At 40.2% G+C, this 20,254-nt stretch overlaps 1 protein-coding gene across 2 annotated transcripts in view; it reads left to right on the top strand.

Annotated features, from left to right (window-relative positions):
* Positions 1-18,446, top strand: part of TBC1D8B (TBC1 domain family member 8B) — a 29,649-nt gene extending 11,203 nt beyond the window's left edge. The window contains exons 8-22 of one of the 2 annotated variants that reach the window (XM_062502981.1): positions 393-539; positions 1,678-1,828; positions 2,057-2,271; positions 2,722-2,839; positions 3,557-3,842; positions 5,113-5,242; positions 8,632-8,730; positions 9,846-9,914; positions 10,114-10,354; positions 11,020-11,085; positions 11,202-11,285; positions 12,130-12,186; positions 12,503-12,600; positions 12,922-13,064; positions 13,137-18,446. In XM_062502981.1, the coding sequence (XP_062358965.1) occupies positions 393-539; positions 1,678-1,828; positions 2,057-2,271; positions 2,722-2,839; positions 3,557-3,842; positions 5,113-5,242; positions 8,632-8,730; positions 9,846-9,914; positions 10,114-10,354; positions 11,020-11,085; positions 11,202-11,285; positions 12,130-12,186; positions 12,503-12,600; positions 12,922-13,064; positions 13,137-13,350 (2,118 nt within the window). In that variant the 3' untranslated portion in view covers positions 13,351-18,446. Of the gene's footprint in view, positions 1-392; positions 540-1,677; positions 1,829-2,056; positions 2,272-2,721; positions 2,840-3,556; positions 3,843-5,112; positions 5,243-8,631; positions 8,731-9,845; positions 9,915-10,113; positions 10,355-11,019; positions 11,086-11,201; positions 11,286-12,129; positions 12,187-12,502; positions 12,601-12,921 lie in introns of both variants that reach the window. The other variant, XM_062502980.1, reaches the window with a different exon arrangement.
* The last annotated feature ends 1,808 nt before the right edge of the window (positions 18,447-20,254 follow it).

Raw genomic sequence — 20,254 nt, 5'->3', positions numbered from 1 at the left:
TGTTCTTTCACCTTGTTTTTTATCAGGATTTGAAAAGCAACTCCAGCTGTAATGCTGGTTTTAAGTGGTCTCAGGTTTTCTATGTAGTTCACTGTATGAATGGGGCTTTTTAGGTGGTGTTGGATGGTCAGGCCTCGTATTCTTAGTTCTCATTATGAATATTTGTCCTTTCATAATTTTGTTTTTTGCTTGAGAGATGGCTTTTTTTTTCCCAAGTGCGGCCTCCTGAAAGCCCAGCTGTGCAGAGCAGGGACTGCTTTTTATCATTTGTTTTAGAAGTCTGTATCTGGCACCTGTAACTTAATATAATGAGCAATAATGGTCTGGTATCAGTGCTGTTTCTTGGAGGATTGTTTGTTATTTATGAGTACTGCTGTTAAATTTTTTTCAAGGTTGCAACTGGTTCTGCCTCTGACAGTCCAAAGGATTTTGGTGCAGGACAGTCAAAGATGGGCCAGAGAGATAGCAAAACTGTCAGTACAGAAGCCCTAATGACTGTCTATCATCCTCAGGATGCTGAAAACCTTGACTCTAAAATGGTAAGGGATAAAATGGCCAACACTTCTTGGAATTGAATTGTAAAGGAGTGAAGTATATAAAAATGAATTCCAGCCAGGCTGCTGATTTCCTCGGGGGCTTTGCCAGTCTTCTTTCATCTGCATTTTCTGTATTTGGAATACACAGGGTTCTTCTTCATAGCTCCATTCAATTTTCTGCTCATCTTGTTTGATAATTATATGCCTTATCTTCATGGAGTTCATTTCTCCTGCTCTGCCACCCCTCAGGGAAGAGTTGACTGTTTTATGATGGTGAAAATATTGCATTTCTATCTGAGTTTTCAAGATACAAGGTCACTAAAAACTCTCTGGGAGCCATGAGAATGTTCTAAGAAATTGACTTAACTTCTTCCTTGTTTCCTTCTTCTGCATCACTGTCTAACGAAGTTATGCTCTGGAGAATATTTATGTAGTTGTTTTTGCAGCAGAACATCCAATTTTTGCTTTTCTATACTATGTGCAAGAAGACAGGTTTTATTTCAAAATAAGTCTTTGGGCAGAGCTGAATAAATTAAGATACCATTTTTTTTTATATTAGAAATACCAGAAAATAAATACCCTTCGCGCAGGACAAGAGGGAGTCCAGAGTTTTAAATTCTGCTTTTTATAGTATGTTGAAGAAAAGTGAACAAAATCTACTTTTCAGCATCTTTAATCTCTTTAACAGTGTTAAATCTTAGTGCTGCATGCACAGAAACTGTAGTGGTGACATTCACCCTGTCTCAGCCCTGGAGTCTCACAGGAGCTGGAGCACCCGATCAAAAATTGCTTTGCTTCAGAGAAATGTCTGTTTGACCTTCCTGTGCTGTGGCAGTTGTTGGTTTCTGTCAGATGGGATGGATACTGGATTACACCTACCTTCTGTCTCATCTTCTGTAAAAATACTTTAAAGAATAGTAGGTCATGTATGAGATGGCATTTTATGCTAAATTTGTGCTCTGCATAGGCTGGATTTTGCTCTGATTTGCTTCAGCACTCATTTCACATATTCATGTGGATGCCAACGCTGCAGTTTCCAGTTTATATGATTATAACTGGGAGCAAAATTTTCTTTTTTTCTCTGAAACCTGTGGAGAATTTACTAGTATACTTAATGCTTGTTATCTTCTGCTTTTTGTAGTTGAAAGAAAAAATGAAGGAACAATCATGGAACATCCTGTTTGCGGAACGGGGCCATGGGGTCAGTATGTTTCGAACAAAGAAGACTCGAGACCTAGTTGTAAGAGGCATCCCAGAGGCATTAAGAGGAGAACTCTGGCTACTCTTCTCAGGTATTGCATAACAAGTATAATTGGTTCATTTTGGGAGTCATCACTGGCAATTTTCCTTGTTAGTGATTCCATTAATTTCAGTAGAATTACTCTGACCCATTACTTCAGTAATATCTGGAGAATCATGAGGTACTTCGATAGTCACCAAAATTCTTACACAAATTGCAGACAATCAAATTACTGCTTTATTGTTGTCCTCTAATACCTTGCAATGCAATGTATTGGCAGGTGCTGTAAATGATATGGCATCCAACCCTGGTTATTACACTGAGTTGGTGGAAAAGTCCTTAGGAACGTGCACTTTGGCTACTGATGAAATTGAACGAGATTTACGTCGCTCCTTACCTGAGCATCCTGCTTTTCAAAGTGACACAGGAATTTCTGCCCTCAGGAGAGTTCTTACTGCTTATGCATTTAGGAATCCACAAATTGGATATTGTCAGGTATAGCAGTTTTGAGAGTCTTAGTGTTGGTTGTTGAAGTATTAGCTCATGATGGCAGTGTGGTAGCACCTCATGAAATTTATCACAGAAATGTGGAATAGTTTCTTGCCTAGTGGTTCACTTACTTTGCTTATTTCATGCCATTGTGTAAAATGAGTTTTTACATTGTATTTGAATTTGTTTATAAATGCTGTCATGTCCACTTCATATATGCATTTGCATTCTAACAAGATATATAGCACTTAAAAACATTTTTATGTACTTTAGATACTCTGTTCTGTATTTAACACCATAGAAGTAATTCTTGTCCTAGATATGGCTGTAGGTTATCCCAGCACTTTAAAAATATGCTGTAAAGTGCTTTCAGAAATACAAATTCTAAGAAATAATACTAGTTGTGCTTTCACCGTCTTTTCTTTTAATGTTTCCTTTGCTGTTTTAATGTTGCAGGCAATGAATATTCTGACATCAGTGCTTCTGCTGTATGCTAAAGAGGAGGAAGCATTCTGGCTTTTGGTTGCTGTGTGTGAAAGGATGCTCCCTGATTATTTCAATCGCCGAATCATTGGTAACATCCATCTGCTTTTTTATCTATCTTGAATGGAATATCTACATATATCATATGCCAGTGGTTATTCATTAAGAACAAATGTAAGGAATGAGCTGAAGACTGACCAGTGGAGAGAAACCATTGCATTTGTTTTGGTATTGTGGAGTTGAAAATTGAGGCTACAGAGAAGATCCCATGACTCCTCCTTAAATAGGCATGGATACGGTTTTCAGCTATTGTCAGTATTCTGGGCATAAGTACTCAGGAAATAATCAGACTGTTGTGCTGTTCTGTTGGAATTATAAGTGCAATTCATACTATTTATTTGAAACTTAGCCAGTTTAGATAAATGAAAAGGAGGTACTTCAGGTCCAGATTTGGCCTTTGATCTCATGTGCAATTCTTAGAGGTGTATATGTTAGAAGAAAATAGGATCTGAAGTTTCTCTCTTGGTGCAGAGGAAGTGTATTGGCTGTCAGGAGAGTCACTGGAAGCAGCCATGCACTCACCAAAGTGCCAACACACTTCAAGCATGCCCAGGGCTCTGGCCCCATACATGGAGAACACAGCTTGTAGCATGGGGGAAGGAGCCACTGGTTCCGTGCAGCTGGACCTCTGTGTGCTTGTACAACAGAGCTGCGCTAGGACAGGAGCTTTGTTTCTGGCTGGTGCTCTGAGAAGTGTGCTTCTCTGTGTTAAGATTTGGGTGGTGGTTTTTTTATCCTTTCCCTGCAGGTGCCTTGGTAGATCAGGCAGTGTTTGAGGAGCTCATCAGGTTTCACCTGCCTCAGTTGACAGACCACATGATGGACATGACCTTTTTCTCCTCGGTTTCTCTCTCCTGGTTCCTTACCCTTTTTATCAGTGTGCTGCCAATTGAAAGTGCAGTCAATGTGGTGGACTGTTTCTTCTATGATGGAATAAAGGCAATCTTGCAGCTGGGCCTTGCAGTGCTGGAATACAACATGGAGAAGTTGCTCACTTGTAAGGACGATGCAGAAGCAGTCACTGTTCTGAACAGGTATGAGTGTAACTGTTACTCTTTCAGGCTACATAGCAGTGCTATAATTGCACACAGATAAGTCATTCTGAGGTAGCCTAGAAGACATCTAGTGAAGACTTCCAAAGGCTTCAGAGGAATTAGTGTTTATCTCAGGCTGAAATTCTGGAAGAGGTGGCTGGAAAATGGGCCTTGATCCTTTGAAAACCCATCCTATATAGAGTTCTTCTAAAACCGTAACTATTTTGTGAATTGTAAAGAAAAATAAATGTGCTTTTTACCTCGAATTTATATAATGTATAGAAGGCAGCTTGCCTTGATGAGATGACCTAAAGCACATTATGGCTGTTCCAGACAGTTCAGGCATCAGCTTGCAGGCAGCAAATTCTTCAGCTTAGTTCTTGGTAGTCTAGGCTGCTGAGTCCTCTGTTATGAATGGTTTAAAACAGAAATAAAACCAAAAAAATGTGATGAATTTAATCATGACAAGATACTTGTTCTATGTTAGCAAGATGAAGGGTGCTTTAAATTGACGTACTGCAAACAAAACTTGTACAGTTTGTTCATCACTAACTAAATTCTCTTGTTGATGCTGTGGTTGTGTGTCATGGAGTATTAGAACAGTAAAACTACTGTGCTGTAGGAGTTAACAAGTTACAACTGGTAAGAACTGATAATAAGAATTTTTGTTTAGTGAGGCTTTTACATGTTGCATGTTTGTATGGGGTAGGAGCTACAGAATTATTGAGGAAAATGTAATTTTTGTTATGAGACCGTGCAGTCTGGTGTTTGTTGTAAAATCTGGCCTCCCCACTGGATCTGTTTAGGCTGGTTATGTAGGTGTCATAAGCAGGTACAGACCAGGCATGTTTTTGGTTTGTACATCTGGGGGAATTAAGATTGTTTTGTTCACAGTTCAGGACAAGCCTTTCTCTCTGTCCCAGTATATACAGCCTTGCTATATGGATTAAAACCAGGGAAATGCCAAGTGGAAGGGACCTTGAAAAGAGTCTAGTTTAACTTCCCACTCAAATGGGGATTACTGCTAGCACTAGATCACATAAGCTCAGTCTTAAAACCTCCCAAGGCTAGAAGCTCTACAACCTTCTCTGGGGGGGCAGTTCCCATGTTTGAGTATCTTTGTTACTACTGCAGCACATTTGTGCTACTGGCTTTGACATTCTTTGTTTTGCCCATACTCAGCACACTTTTTCGTCAGTAGATGCCGATGTTATTGTTTTAGTGTGCTAAACTGGTTCCTGCTGATTTCTCATGTGTTTGCTTTGTGCAGATTTTTTGACAGTGTCACTAACAAAGACAGTCCTTTGCCTCCAGCTGTGCAGCAGGGCTCCAACCTCAGCGATACAAAGAGTGACCATCCAAAAGTGGACATCACTGATCTGATCCGAGAGTCAAATGAAGTATGTGTTCTTGTGGGCATGTTTTTGCATCCCTTGCAGTGTTAATGTTTCATGGGCTACTTCGAAACAGTGTGGCTGCATTGCACAAACTAGGATAGAAATTCTGTCTGGATTGGTAGAAATTTGGCTCTGTATTTTGTTGAGCCTCACTGAAAACCTTATAGGTTATGGGATAGGCGTGCTTTTCTGTTGTTTTGGGTTTTTAACTGCCAGGAAGGTGCCTTCTAGTCTGTCCTGAGTGCAGTATCCAAGATTCATCACAGGTCATGTATTACCATCCTTCATTCACATTATTAGTATGTTAACTAAATGACAAAATACAGCAGAAACAGCCTTTGTGTAATACTAATTTGATTACTGCACATTGCAGATACTAGTAACTTTTGATGTAACAATACATATGGGAAACTGTGTACTTGAGTTGTGTATGGTATGGGTTAAATGGCATCTAGAGGTGTGTTGGGTGAGGAAGACCAGCTATGGTCTTTTAGTACTTTCTTTCAATTTGCAGATTTACTTTCTACAATGTTAAGCTTTGGAGCTCTGCATTGGGGAGGAAATCTGGTTTCTCATTTTTGTCCCAGATTTCCATCAGACTTTTTTTTCCTTGCCATGATGTGAATCAGAGTATTAATCTATTTGTAGATAGATTTCCGCTCAGCCCACCAGAAGTGAAAGGCAAGCTGAAAGAAAATATATGTTCACATTTTTGCTTTTTCTGTTATCTGGTTTGTTTTATCTGTGTGATACTTCTTTTGTTTTCTGATTCACAGTCGTATTTTTAGTAAAAAATTCACAGTATATCTCTTCTGAAAAAATGTCCTGACCTTGACTCAGAAAAGATTAACTAACTGTAATTTGTACAATTTAGAAATTGTCTTCTTTGTTTGTTTTTTTTTTATTTTTTTTTAAGAAGAGGGTGCAGCTTTTAATGTGGTGAACAATGTAAAGAATAAGAAGCTCAGTTTCATTTGGAATTGTCTCTGTGGCACTGGGCTAATAATACAAATGTCTATTCTGCTATAGTATTCTTTTATAAGAATGTTATACTGAAGAATCATGTTTGGAAAATGCTGTAAGTTTCTTGGAAAAAAAAAGTGAGAGCTCAAAGTGAGGATTAATACTTGCATAATAGAGACCAGATATGGTAAATAATGTATATTGCATTCAGAAGTGTAAGTTGAAGCTTTCACAGAGATGGAATTATGACTGAAAAAGAAAAACTCACTTTCTTCCACAGGAGACAGCACCAAATCAGTATTTGATATGGCTTTTGAACGTTGCTTTGGGCAGATCTTTGGAAATGGATCTTGGAAGATCTTGGAAGATCCATTTCCAAGCTTGTCTTCAGATGAAATTGAATTTCTTTAGTACTGGCAAGTGTCTCATGTTTGAGAACAGCTCATACATAATAGGAGTCAATTTCCTGCTTGGTGAAGGGCTTTATTTTCATACCACTGTGGAAATAAAGTAAAAAAAAAAATTGAAATGGGAAGATTGCTGTAATGGAGGGTTGTCATTCTGCAAATAAATTGCAAATTATGACAAAGTGAACACAGATATTCTCTGTGATACTGTTGTTTATACAGGTGTTCACAAGAGAAATGAGTTTAAATGAAAAGGTATGGAGTTGAATTTTAAAACGTAGTTCAGTTTCATTCCTTTAACTCATGCACAAATGCAGATTCTTTGGCAGTCTAATCAGGCATGAAGAAGTCATGTTTACAGTCTTCCATTCTCTAGGTATAACATTTTATCACATTAAATTAATTTAGATTTTCATTATATGTTGTATTTATATTCTTACTAAGGCCATTGCTCAGTATCAGTGCTCAGAAGCCAGGCCAGTGAATGAGTTACAATTGAGAGATGCAATTTCTCTCTGCTTCCACTTCTTTTCAAACCAGAAGGATGCGGGTAACAGTCTCCACAGGAACATAGAAGTAGAGTTCTGGAAGAAAACTCAACAGGTTATCCAGTTCAGCTTCTGGCCCAGCATCCACCCAGATCATCCTTTAAAAAGTCCAGTGTTGTTAAAACAGTTCCACAAAGGAAAATCTGCAAAATCTTTAGTCCATCACAGGGTTTCTCTGCCCATCTATGAAAATATGGAATATAATTTCTCTAGGATGTTTCATAAAGCACTATTGAGTAGAGTTGGCTGTGGTTTTCTCTGTAGTTCCTTGTTGCTATTAGGTGGTTGTTCATCATATATGCTTTCAAGTCTGGTCATAGAATGAATTATAGAATAGTTTGGGTTGGCAGGGGCCTTTAAAGACCATCTAATCCAATCCTCCCTGCAGTGAGCAGGGACAGCTAGATCAGGCTGCTCAGTTGGAGTCTAGCCTCATCATGAGTCTCATCTAAGTGAGAAGAATGAGTCTTAACAGATTGCTCTCCAAAAGGGAGTTGCCAGATCTATTCTTTTTCTAGATTTAATACAACCAGTTCCATTAACCTTTCATCAAAGTTAATGTGCTCAGACTCTTTTTGTTTGTGTTGCAGTTTTTCATATCTTGTTAAAAGGGCATTGCTGATAAAGGGACAAACACAATGCGGAAAAGCTTCTGGAAGTCCTGCCTAATTTGGTTGTTTATCACTCATTTGTTCTTGAAGTTTATTATTAGAAACAGTTTTACCTATGTTGCATGGTGGTCATGGTTAGACCATGTCTTCCTGCTTGCCTGTGCTGCTGAAAAGTGCTTAAAAACTTTACAGAAGAGAAATTGAATCTACTGAATTTCCTCATAAAAGGAAATTTGATAGATTTGACGTGGTCTTGATAAAAAATGTTGTCCTGTTTTGATCTCCTGGTTTCTGTTTAGATTTTAATTATTTAATAATTTTCTCCATTATTTCTCTGGTGATTTGTTTCTAGTTTTTTCCTCCTATCCCACTTTTCCTTAAAAATAAATGCATTTATTCACTCCAATGCTCAGACACCTTTCATGTTCTTCAGAAATTACAGAGGTAGCCAGGAATGATTCAGAAACTAATTAGCTGATGTCTTAATTTCACTAGAGTGAACTTCAATCCCTGACAACATGCACATTATAGACTTTGCTGCCCTGCAGTAGTAGTTACTGTGTGATAGCAGAGTTGGGTATAGAGCCAACGCACAGTAAAATCCCTTCCTTTGTCTTCCCACACAGGGAACTACTCCAATTTCTTCTTTTTCCAACGCTTTCTGAAACACTCTTAAACACCCATTTGAAAGTTACACTGGTTAAGGAGAATGTTAGTGCTCTAATAAATTATTTTTTCCTCAATTTCTGTGATCATCCTTTGTGTTCATGCCTGTATTGTGCTTAGATGCAAGAAAGACAAAAATACTTGTTTAGATGTGTCTCCCAACTGTTGATTGCATGGAATAGTGCTTTTCTTCTTAGAGATATGGTGATATTTGCTATGAGGATGTTGAGAGCTTGCGCTGCAGGAACAGGCTTTATGTGATCCAGACCCTGGAAACTACGACCAAGCAGAATGTGGTGAGTGATTTGGAAGAGTTTCAGCCTTCTCCCTGATAAAATTTGTTTGCTTTTGGAAGGTTCTGAGAAGATCTGCAGTTTCCAGGGCCAAATATATGATTTTATACTGAATCCCCTCATGTCTGCAGGATTGCTGTTAACTGAGGCTTGGCCTGTGATGTTTTCAGTCTGTGAATCACAGCATGACCTTATGGTTTTGTTACAAGTTACACCATTGCCAATCCCTTCTAAAGGCTGGCATTATCTCTCACACTTTGTGTGAATTGACCTATATTTCTATCATGCTTTTCTCTTAGAGGCATAGAGCAACATACAGTAAAACAAAGCAGCTGCATTTTTGCTCCAGGAAGCAGCACTGAAGAGGTTATTGCAGTGCATTCAACAGGGGTTGCTTTTTGTCTGTGTTGTGGGTGAATGTCTGGTAATGTGTCAGTACTCCATCTGCCTATCTCATCCTTTCAGTTCAGACTGCTCAGTGAAAGTGGAGGTTGTGAGGAGCTTCCTTTGTTTGCCTGTGTTCTAAAGTGGCTCATTTCCAATACCTGATGATAATACTAGTCTGTCTACCACTCAGTGCTTCTTTCTGTAGTAATGGTGGCTTGTAGCAACAGAAACTAAATGCTGGTGGTTATGCTAAGATGGTAATGTTGTATTTCATTTTACAAAACATATATATCGTGAAGTTAGAAGCTGGTCTTACAGCAAACTTTGTTTTCTAAAAGTTGTGAACATTTTTTTTTAATTAAAAAAATGAGTATTCAGCTTCACTATTTAGAGTGGAACATGCATCTGCCCATTTAAAGGAAGCTATATGTTCTATCATTATAAATAATTGAGTTTTATCTCCTGGGTTTCATAGTGTAGGCTCCATGTATGTTAGTAACAGAACTAGGGTTAAGCTTTTCTCTTTGTTTTTTGAGAAATTATTTATTCTCTACTCTTCTGATTGCTTTATAAAAGAAGTACTATTCTTACTTCTAATTGTAACATGCCAAAAGCTGGAATAGGCAAACAGTATCTCTTAATGTAATTTTAAGTCTCCCATAATTTTATTCTATGGGTTTACTTCAAAGAGGGAAGACATGTTAATTAAGTTTTTCTTAATTTTGTTTCAGCTACGTGTTGTGTCTCAAGAAGTAAAATTCAGTCCTAGTGATCTTGAAGAGCTTTATGAATTATTCAAGGTAATGTGCCATTTTCCTCACTTACTAAACAGCCATCTTAACGGTAGACTTTGAAATGGTTTTAGTAAATAGAGATAAAAGTAGGACTCATACATGTTTTACATGCCAGCTGTACTACTGATTACATAGTTAACTCCTCATATCTTTCCCCCAGAGAAACTTGTTTCCTAAACCCTAATGTTTTATCTTTGCTTTGCAGAAGGAGCATTTTCTTTCATGTTACTGGAGTGTAAATAGTCCTGTCCTGCACCACCACGATGCCAGTCTGCCCTACCTTGACCAGTACAGGATTGATTGCCAACAGTTCAGGGTTCTCTGTCATCTCCTGAGCCCCTGGTCTTGCTGTGCAAACAGAGACTCTCTGGCCCTGTGGACGTTCCGACTAATGGATGAGAACTCCAGCTGCCTTATAAACTTCAAACAATTTGCCTGTGTTCTTGGTATGGCAACAAAACAGACATGAGCACATTCACAAGGCTCCTGGGAGTACTCCTGGCGTGTATCACCTTCAACACACCTTTAGTACAAAGAGCTAAGGAGAGTTAGTCTCTTAACACAGGGTCAAATAGTGGCATTTTTATTACAGACAGAATAATTCCCTCTGGGAGACTAAATATGGCTTGGCCATCAAAATATGTGGAAATAGAATAGTCTGATCTCATTGCCCAGCCTGTTTGATTTATGATAAATCTTCATACTGTGTCATCTTATACACAGATTGTGCAGGATGACCAAATGGCTTATACTTCTGGGGAACTGCAGGTTTTCTTGGCTCACTGCTGTGTTCCTTTCGTCTTGTTTTCAAAGTGGTATTGTTCAGGAAACAAAAATTTAAGGGAAATGCTGAGACATTAGTGCCGTGTTTCTTTGGTACTGTGGTTTTATTTTAATAAGTCATAGACATTATTAGTGTTTTTTCATTAGTCTAGGCTAACCCCAGGCTCAGCCACAGGTGACAGAGCTTTTCCTTAAGCTTTATATCTAATTATACTCCCTGTAAGGTAGGGCACTTGTCCAGTTCCAACCTCCCTGGATTGGATTGTTTAGGTTAAGAGGGTGTTTTGAAGTTTGGTCCAGTTGAATAGACTGTCCTTTCCCCTAACAGATACCATGTATAATGGAAGCTTCACTGACAAACTCAAGCTTCTTTTTAAATTGCACATCCCTCCAGGTAAGTGAGAAACAGTGGCATTTGGGGAGAGCTGTCTCCTGGTTTTTGTCATCATTATAACTGCTTTGGTAATGCCTGGGCACCATGAACTCAGTTTATTCAATCATTTATTGCAGCTTTTACTGAAGTAGAATCTCTAAGCCCTTCCAAAGGGAATGATCTTTCAAGAGAAGAACTGATCCACTTCAGCCAGCTCAGTGGTAAGCTCCTGAGTGTCAGGTTTTGCCTGCAGAGTACTAGAAGGAATCTATTCATTATCCAGTTAAAAATGGGGAGCTTTCTTCTAAAAACTAGTAAATCCAGGATATCCCTGCTAACAGAATCGCTTGTGAAGATCTTCTGTAGATAGTTAAAATTTAATAAAGTTTTGCAGAATTTGAGGGTAGCTCATCTGATGGTTGAATTCAAAGGTCTGTGGGTCTTTACATGGAAATAGGGGAGTGTATTTGGTTGGTATTTTTCAGCATTGTAGGTGGCCTGTTTTGGTGTTGAAGTGATGATGGCTGTTTCATTTTTGCATCCTGGGCATAAAGGAATGGTATTTTCTGCCTCAAGAATTAAAATACCAAATCCATATTTACTTTGAGGCACATAAGTTAGTGTTTAAAAATTCTTTGTTTTTAGACCAAGTGAGCTGAAAAAGGTTTAGTAAATTTATGGAGTTGATAAAGTAATCTGTTTCAAATACTCTTGAAAGCTGTGGTATTTTTATAGGGAAGACAGATCCCTTTTTGGTCTTTTAAAATCTGCCCAAAGTAGACAAAATATAGGTACTGTTCCTGCTGCTCTTAAAGTCGTAAACCGTGAACACTATAAAGATTATTTAACTGATAGCAGTTTCATTTGTGATCTTCTGCCCCATCGTGGCTTCTATTTTTATAGAAAGTATGCAGATTTCATCATGTGCTTTCTTATTGACCTAATCTGTGCTGAGAACACTGTGGATCTTGCCCCTTAAGGAAGGATTTTTTTATAAGGGAAATGCAACATTTATCCTATTCTGAAGTAAGCAACTTTTTTCTTTTTTTTTTTCCTAAATTGTAGTTTCATCTGTTGGGAATAATCTTGAAAGTGATTCTTTGAAGAGCAGCCCAGAAAAAGGTAAAAGAATCCTGGTGGCACATTTGGTAACTATGTCTTTTGGCGAGTAGAGCTGGGAAAGTGTGTGGTGACAGAGTATATTAAGTAAGATCGACCTTAGCATGCTGCTAACATTCTGTCCTCTTATATAAGTGTAGTTGTGGGGGCAAAAGTAAACTCTGGTCCTCTGTACTCCTTGGCCCCACGACTCTGTTGAGAAGGAATGACATTGAAGATGACAGTTCTTCTGCTTATCATCCCTCATGGGAAGCTCTTAGTTCTTGTTTGTTTGCTTTTTTTTTTCTTTTTTTTTCTCCACTTCTTCCCCTTCAAAAAGGGAAGGGAAAGGTTGATATTCAGGCATATCTGAAGCAATGGCAAGATGAACTTCTTAAAAAAGAAGAAAACGTCAAGGATTTGCCAAGAATGAATCAGGTAAACTGTCTGAGTCTTATTTAAGTCTATTCTGTCATGAAAGTTTACCCTTTAAGTCCTGTTACAATATTTCTAAAGGATTTGTAGGATCCCTTTAATTTCAAATCTTCACATCAGACATTAGATTGTGGCTTTTTAAAGCTGCTGTATCAATGTATCAAGAGAGGGACTTTGGAGGACACATAGGTTTCTCAGGGCTAGTCCATGCTGTCAGTAGAGGTGCCAAGCAGCAGCCCACACTGGACTGAGAATACAGCAGGTAGAGATACAGGACAATTGTGTTGCTCTTCTCTGAACAGTCTCCTCTATATCTCTCCATAGTCTCAGTTCATCCAGTTTTCAAAAACTCTCTACAATCTGTTCCATGGGGATCCTGAGGAGGAACTGTTGTATCGGGCTATCGCAGTGGTGACCAGCCTCCTGCTGAAAATGGAGGAAGTTGGCAGAAGACTACAGAGTCCCATGTCACTTGTCAGAAGTCCAGTGGCTGTTACAGAAATGGCTGCTGAAGTGCCCAGAGAGAGGCAGGAGGAAAGCAGCTCTGAACAGACTGAAGGCAGTAGAGCAACTGAAGGCAGTAGAGCACAGAGTTTGGAAGGGAACCATGAATGGTCTTTTGCCTTTGAACAGATTCTGGCATCCTTATTAAATGAGCCAGCCTTTGTGAGATTTTTTGAAAAACCTTATGACATAAAAGCTAAAATAGAGAGTGCTAAAAATTTACAACTTAAAGCAAGAACCAGGGTGTAATTTTCTTTACATTTGACTCTGCATTAATCACATAAAGTGCTTACAAATGAAAGTTATAACTATGGAAATCAAGTCTGGTGTTCACATAGGGAATGAAACTTGAAGAATTAGCTTCAAGTATCAATTAATTGGTATGTAATGTAAATAAAAACAGATTGAAGCACAGTCACTTTCTTGCATTGTTCGTAAGTTTCAGTCCCAAAAAAAAAAGAACTGAATAATAAACTGTCTTTACCATGTTACTAAAACATGCATCATTGCTTGGAGATACTGGAGGTACACCTGTTGCAAACCTGTCTGAATGACTTGTTAGAGTAGGTGTTCTCCAGGTTCTTTTCTATTACTGTGATAGAAGGAATGACTTTTTCCCATTTTCACTTTAAAGAAGTGTCAACAGCTTGGAGGTTGTCTTCCACATTATTAGTCATTAGTTATTTCCAAATTCGTTGTGTTTGAATGGGGTCAAAGCAGGATGAGGACTAAGAACAGAGGCTGTGATAGCATAAGACCATGAGATTAGAAAAGGAAGTTTTAATTCCTGGTCATAATTCCTCTGCTTTGATGTTACCCATGGGTCTGGGCTCTAGTAGATTCCAGCCCCTCTGTCCCATTTGTCCCATACCAGTCCTTGTACAAATATGAGGTGAAAAGGATGGAATCTTATTTGGTCATCCAGGCTCACAAGGATGCAGAAACTAATACTGGTTGTTTGAAGTCAAGGGAAAGCAGTGGCTAAATCTGTCTGACCAAATGGTAGTTGTACTTTATCTGGCAAGAGGAGCTATTGTTGGCTTCTTAGGAGTATGTTGATGAAACACAGAGTTTTGCTGGTGTTTGGAAAGTCCAAGCACAGGCCATCTGTAGCAGAGTGTTGACTGTTGAGCTGCTTAGGGATAGATTGCAGTTGCTTCTTTGCCTACCCTGAGTCCATATTTCAACCCAGTAATTACTATTGCTTTTCTATAGCACTCTGGATTATTGATGCTGTAATGTTTTCTGTCTGTCAGGATTCAAGGCAACAAGAAAATCCCCTTGAATCTGACTTGAAATTTTTAATATAAAGAAAATACGATATGGTAGAGATTCTGTGGAGGAAAGCTCTGCCAGTGTAAAAGCTAAGAAAGGTTGACCTTGAATCTTTGGTAGCTGGTGCTAGAAGGCATTTAGAGAAGGGTTAAGAGCTTGTATTTTAGCAACAATATTAAAGTAAGGGGGGAGTCTGTGCTAAGCTGTTTAAAATGTCTGTTTCTAAACCCTGTATGACAATCTTTCTCTGCAGAGCAGCATTATTTTTATACTGTGCATGTTTTCTTAAGGAAGCAGGATGGGGATGGTATCTTTCTGAGGCTTTTCACTAGTGTGAATGAAGAATAAAATTAATTTCTGACTGTGTTACAGGCACTTTGTGAAATGCCATAATTGGAGTTGGTGTTAAATTTATGAATTGTCTTGCACACTTCTCAATACTCTCAGGTATTAATGTAAAATAAAGTTTTACTGGAGAAGTCCAAAAGCTATATCGTATATGTGGAGAATGAGGAAGCTTTTCTCTGAAGCCTTTACAGAGTAATTGCAGTTGATACAATATAGTGCTGATTTGTATTTTTATGTATAAAAGATAAAACTAATCTATCCTTTTATGTGGATATGGACATGGCCGTGCTATATGACTTCTAAAAAATGATTTCACAACGTTATTTAGAAATACAGAGCAGATGATAATGTTTTTCTAGTCCAGTATGTACCCAGATAAGGTTTTATCAGTGAGTAATTCTGCAAATAGCCATGATGAAATTAACAGAGAATAGATACAGCTGCCCATACCAAAAGCTTTTATAGGTTTATGAGAGAGGTATTGTTTATGTCAACAATTAGTCAAAACTGTGAACTATTTACTAATCAAGGTAACAGAGATATTAAAAGTCTTAAAATTCAATGACTTTTTTGATTGAGAGCCAAGATGTGAAGATCTAAGTGCAGAAGAAGGTGATGGAACTTGAAAAGTACAACAACCTTCTGTTGTTACCTGGTTGTAGAAAGGTGCTCAATTTGTACAATACTCTTTTCTATTAGTGCCCACCCAAGAGACTGTAAAGCCTTTGCCAGCTGGGTAGTAGCTCTTGGTCAGATGTTATATCTATATATAAAGAGCATATATATATCACTATAGATTTAAGGTGAGAAGTTAGGCTGTATAGGGGAACATTAACTTTTATTAACTGCATGGATTTTTTGTTCAATTTGTTTATATTTCTTCCTTAAAAGGGTGGTGTTTTTAAGTTGTTCCTGTAATACACCTGCAGGCTGATCCAGGAAGACTAGTCACAGTGAGCAGTCTCAGCAGGATGGAGGGTAGTGAGGTCACTTCCAATAGGCTGGCAGCACTCAGGCAATGGCCCAGCTAGCAAGGTTCTTCCTTTTGGAATCTCTGCATCATGGACTGATTGTCTGGGGAGATGGAGATGTAGCAAGTGCCAGTGATTTCCAAAAGTGCAACCCAGAGGTATGTTTGCTGAGCTACTGCCTCAGTGCACTGTGAGTGCTGCTTGTGACAGAGGAACTCTGGAGTTAATGTCTAGCTTTTTCCCTTCCTTTTCCTATTCCAGCTCCTTCCATCCCTATTCCAGACAGGCTGGCTAACAAATAGATGCAGGTTTAGCTGGGACTGCTGAAGCTAGAGCAACAGCAGCTTGTTCCCTTCCTTCACTCCTGAAGAATGATGCCTTGACTTCAAAGCCCTGCACAGTCAGGGAGAGATCCCTGTGACTGTGCTGCTTCTTAGCCAGGTGAAGTTGGTGATACAGACTCCCATCACATCATCTGAGTGTGCTTGGTGTGCACAGGAACAGGAAGCAGCTTAGTTAAGTGAATGCTGTTCTGTCACTTCACTCACCTGTCTTGCTTTCTTCCTTATGTTTCCATGAAGTTTTCTGCCTTTATTTTCATGTTTAGTCATAGGAAATAAATGAAGGTGCATCATTCAGTACAAAATAGTTGTAGGTAGGCTGCAGATTGTTGCAACTTCTGATGCTGTTTGTCCAGTTTGACAATTGCTGTGCCTGCTGCAGTGTGCCTTGGCAGCTGTGTCATGATTACCCCCCAACACTGACAGTGGCTCTGGGGGCCACTGCACAGCCCTTCCTTGTGGCTGGGCCTTTGTTGCATACTCAGTAGCTTGGGGACACAGGTAGCAGAGCTGTGATGTTCCTGGTCTTGCCGTATGGAATGTGCTGCTCTGGAGGCTGACACTGCTCCCTGTGCTCTGGTGACCAGTGACAGCCCTGACCCCCACGAGGAACTGGCTGCTTGGCCTCTGTGTGCCCAGCTCAGGGCTTGGGCATGTGAGAGGAGGGAACTGCTCAAATAATAAAACTACCAGCTCTTTCCACCGTGCGGGACAACTGATGGTAATTAAACTGATAGCATTTTCCAGGACATGGAAGTGGCTGCTGCCATGTGATGCAAATAAATCTGTTTCCATCCATTCCTAAAACAAGCCAGTTGTTCATCACTCTAATGGCTGAATAATAATGTCATTTTAGAAGAGTTTGCTACCATTGTGACTAAGAAATGGCTGTATGTTGATATTATCAGAAGTTGCTCATCCAGTTGTATCATACAAGGTTCTTGATTGTGATTGCTGTTATATCTGGACTAAAACAGAAGGAAATATTCTAATTTGTTTCCAGAAAAAATAGGCTTTGTCTTTTTTGCTATAGCTTTGTCACTTTACCAAGATGCCAGCACATTTTGTGTTGACAGACTGGCTTTTATAGAATGTGTTGTATGCAGAGTTACTGTAAGACAAATGGGGTGTTAAATAAAATATTGTTTCCCTTAAGAAAAAAACCCCTGTGTTTGAGGCGCTATTGTTTCCTATGATGGCCTGCTGCTAAGTTCCTTCAAGAGTGTTGTTGGTCATGTTAAAGCCACATTTAGTCAGTGCTTTGCAAAACAAACAGCAAGCCAAAAGCCCTGCTGGGACACCAGCCTCCCAAAAGCAGAAGAAAAATGGAGACCCGGATTTTGAAGCCTGAGCTGGCTTCAGTACTGGTCTGATGAGTATTGGCACTTGCTTTTTGCATCCAAATCCAAACACAGTGTGCAGCCCCTGATTTCTTTCTAATTTATGTGTTGCTCCCATTGCCTCTGGCACTGGTCACAGAAATCCCAGTCCTTGTCCTGAGCCCCATCCCTTCAGCTCTCCATACACATGAACACAATGGCTGCTGCTCTTGTCTCTCCTGGAGAGAAGGGATCAGATCCTGATGCCTAACAGACTCACAACACCCAGGAATAACAAGAGTACATAGTGTGTAAGAGGTCCTACAAGTATTATTTTATTTCTTCTTTTTTTTTTAAATACTATGTACAATCTGTTTAAAGCTTGTCAAAATGCATGGGCTCCTATTCAGTGGAGCTCCTATTCAATAGATGCAAAACAAGAATAAAATCTTTACTGTTCATCTTCATAAGACACTTACTTTTTCCCATTACAAAATACTTTTAAGAATAACATTTATAAATGTATTTATATTCAACATCATATAAAATAAACCAAGATTTATACTAAATTCCATACTTTTTCTTATTTTTTTTCCTTGCGTGGACTATATACAATATGTACAGTAACTTCTCATTGTGTTTGTCAAATCAGCCTGATTATACCCTCCAGGCTTTAGCTTATATGTACAAATATGCTGAAAGTGCAAGACTTTATTATTTAAAGCTGCCTGTGTTTTCAGAGGTCTGGAATTGTATGCCCTATATATATTTATATTTATATATAGATATACATCTGCATACATATAAATGTATATTAGAATATGTATATTTATATATAGTTATAGTATATAGGTACTTGTGTAGTAGAAAATCTCAGAACATTTATGACTGATAGGTCAACACCGACACTGGAGGCCAGCCCTGCTGCCATCAGTTACGTCCCTGCTCTCTGCTCGTCACAAAGTCACACATACATTTTCTTCTAGGTGCCTGGAGGGGGCGTGAACCAAACCCACCAGCAACCCTCAATTCCAAGTGAGTCATAAAAACACAGGTCATAGCTAACACCGAGGTAAACAAGTACAAATCAACCTGAATAAACCGATTTTTATCATCTATTTTTTTGAGAGCGACAATATAAGGCAAAACCCCCCTGGCCCTGACTCAGTCTTGCCCTTGGCTGGAGGCAGAACTGACCAAAGACCAAGCAAGCCCCAGAAAGGGTTGGTGGGATTTTGTCCTTTGGAGCACGTTGAGAAAACAAGGCCCTACTTGTGAGGCAGTGCCTGGAACTGTGCAGCCCCCACCCACCAGCACCGCGGCCAGCAGCTGGGGGGGCTCTGAGAATAAGGGGGGGGCACATTGATAAAGTGCGTTTTTTAGTCTCTGGTTTTAGCAAGGCTGATCTAACATGTAAACATCCTCACCAACCTCCTGTGCTTCCCGCAGGGAGCTGTGAGCAGGGGCTGTGCCCCCAGCCCTCTGTCCCTGCAGCCCAGGGCACGGCCCTGTCTGGTGCACCCCCCGCCCCCCACCTCTCCCAGAACCCCTTCCCAACCCTATTTTTTGTACTCACTGTCAAAGTCACAGTAATGCCAGAAAACTGCTCTGGCTCAGCTACCTCCCTACCAAGCCCTGTTAAAAAAATACACCCCTCAAGCCCCTGACCTCAATCACCACCACCTCCGAGATCCATTTGATTGCCACCTGCCATGGCTAGGCTGTGTGGTGATGGGACACTGCCGACCAGCCATGGGAATGTGTTGGGGTGATGAAGGTGTAATAGGGAAGCCAGGGAAAGCACAGCCACCGTAAACCACAAACTGCAATGCTGGAGCCCTAACACAGATACATGTGTTTGATGTTACGTGCCAAGGCTATGGTGGAAAAAAAATCCCACAACTCCCAAAAATAAAACCCCCTCCTACTGCATCCTTATGAGCAACCCCGCTGCCTTAGAATGGGGAGAGGGAGACCCTAAAACTAATAGTGCTTTAAAAACAAAAGTTTCCTACCCTGAAGACTCTGTGCTGGCCCTTACTGCAGAACAAACCTGCAGAGTAGGAAAGCCCAGGTGTTATTTCAGCTCCAGACTGCCCCACAAAGCAGGTGTTCCAAATCCCACTACCAGCAGTGAGGTGTCCCTGGCCCATGGCTCTGCAATAGCCACTATTTCTTGTCATGGTTTGAAAGGAGGGGGCTAGCTCACTCTGTGTCCAAGAGCCACTGCTTGGCTGCCCAGCACACAGGGACTGCATGTGCTGTGTGGGATTGACAAGGCATGAACCTCAAGGCATGGACACTAGGCTGTCAGGCATCTCATTGCCTCCATTCTGTGGCCGACTACATTCCCCAAAATGCTGCATGTGGCCAGCTGTGCAACCACTGATCATCATGTCTGGTACCCCTGGGAGCTGTGCATTCAATGTCCCAGTCAAAATTAACCCGTGCAGCTCCTTTTGCCCAAGGGGGGGGACCCATGAATAGCCAGGGGTTGGCAGAGCTTTTGTTCACATATCTGCCTCTGCCCTGGCCAAAACACCAAAGCACCCTAGGGCCTTGGATCAGTCCCTGAAAGCTCCTGGCTGACCCCAGCTCCAGCAGCCTATTCTCACACTGCCATTCCCCCCAGGCAAAGTGGCACAGCAAAACCCCATCCCCTTCCCCAGGAAGAACTGCTGGGAAACAGCCCCTGGTGTACCAGGGCTGGAGGAGCCCTGCTGTGCCCTTTTCTTGAAACACAGGACTGCTCGCAGCTGTTTGTGCCAAAAGCTGCTCCACCAGTAACATCAGCAACACCAGCTGCTGCAGTGCTGTGAGGGGGCCCAGAAAGTGGCTTGCAGAAGGAAGAGAAAAAAAAACCCCAAAATATCATACCACAAAAAAAAAACAACCAACC

The sequence above is a fragment of the Cinclus cinclus genome, chromosome 15 (genome assembly GCF_963662255.1).
Source record: "Cinclus cinclus chromosome 15, bCinCin1.1, whole genome shotgun sequence".
NCBI lineage: Eukaryota > Metazoa > Chordata > Aves > Passeriformes > Cinclidae > Cinclus > Cinclus cinclus.
The sequence above is the reverse complement of the archived record's forward strand: the minus strand, read 5'-3'. Positions and strand labels throughout refer to the sequence as shown.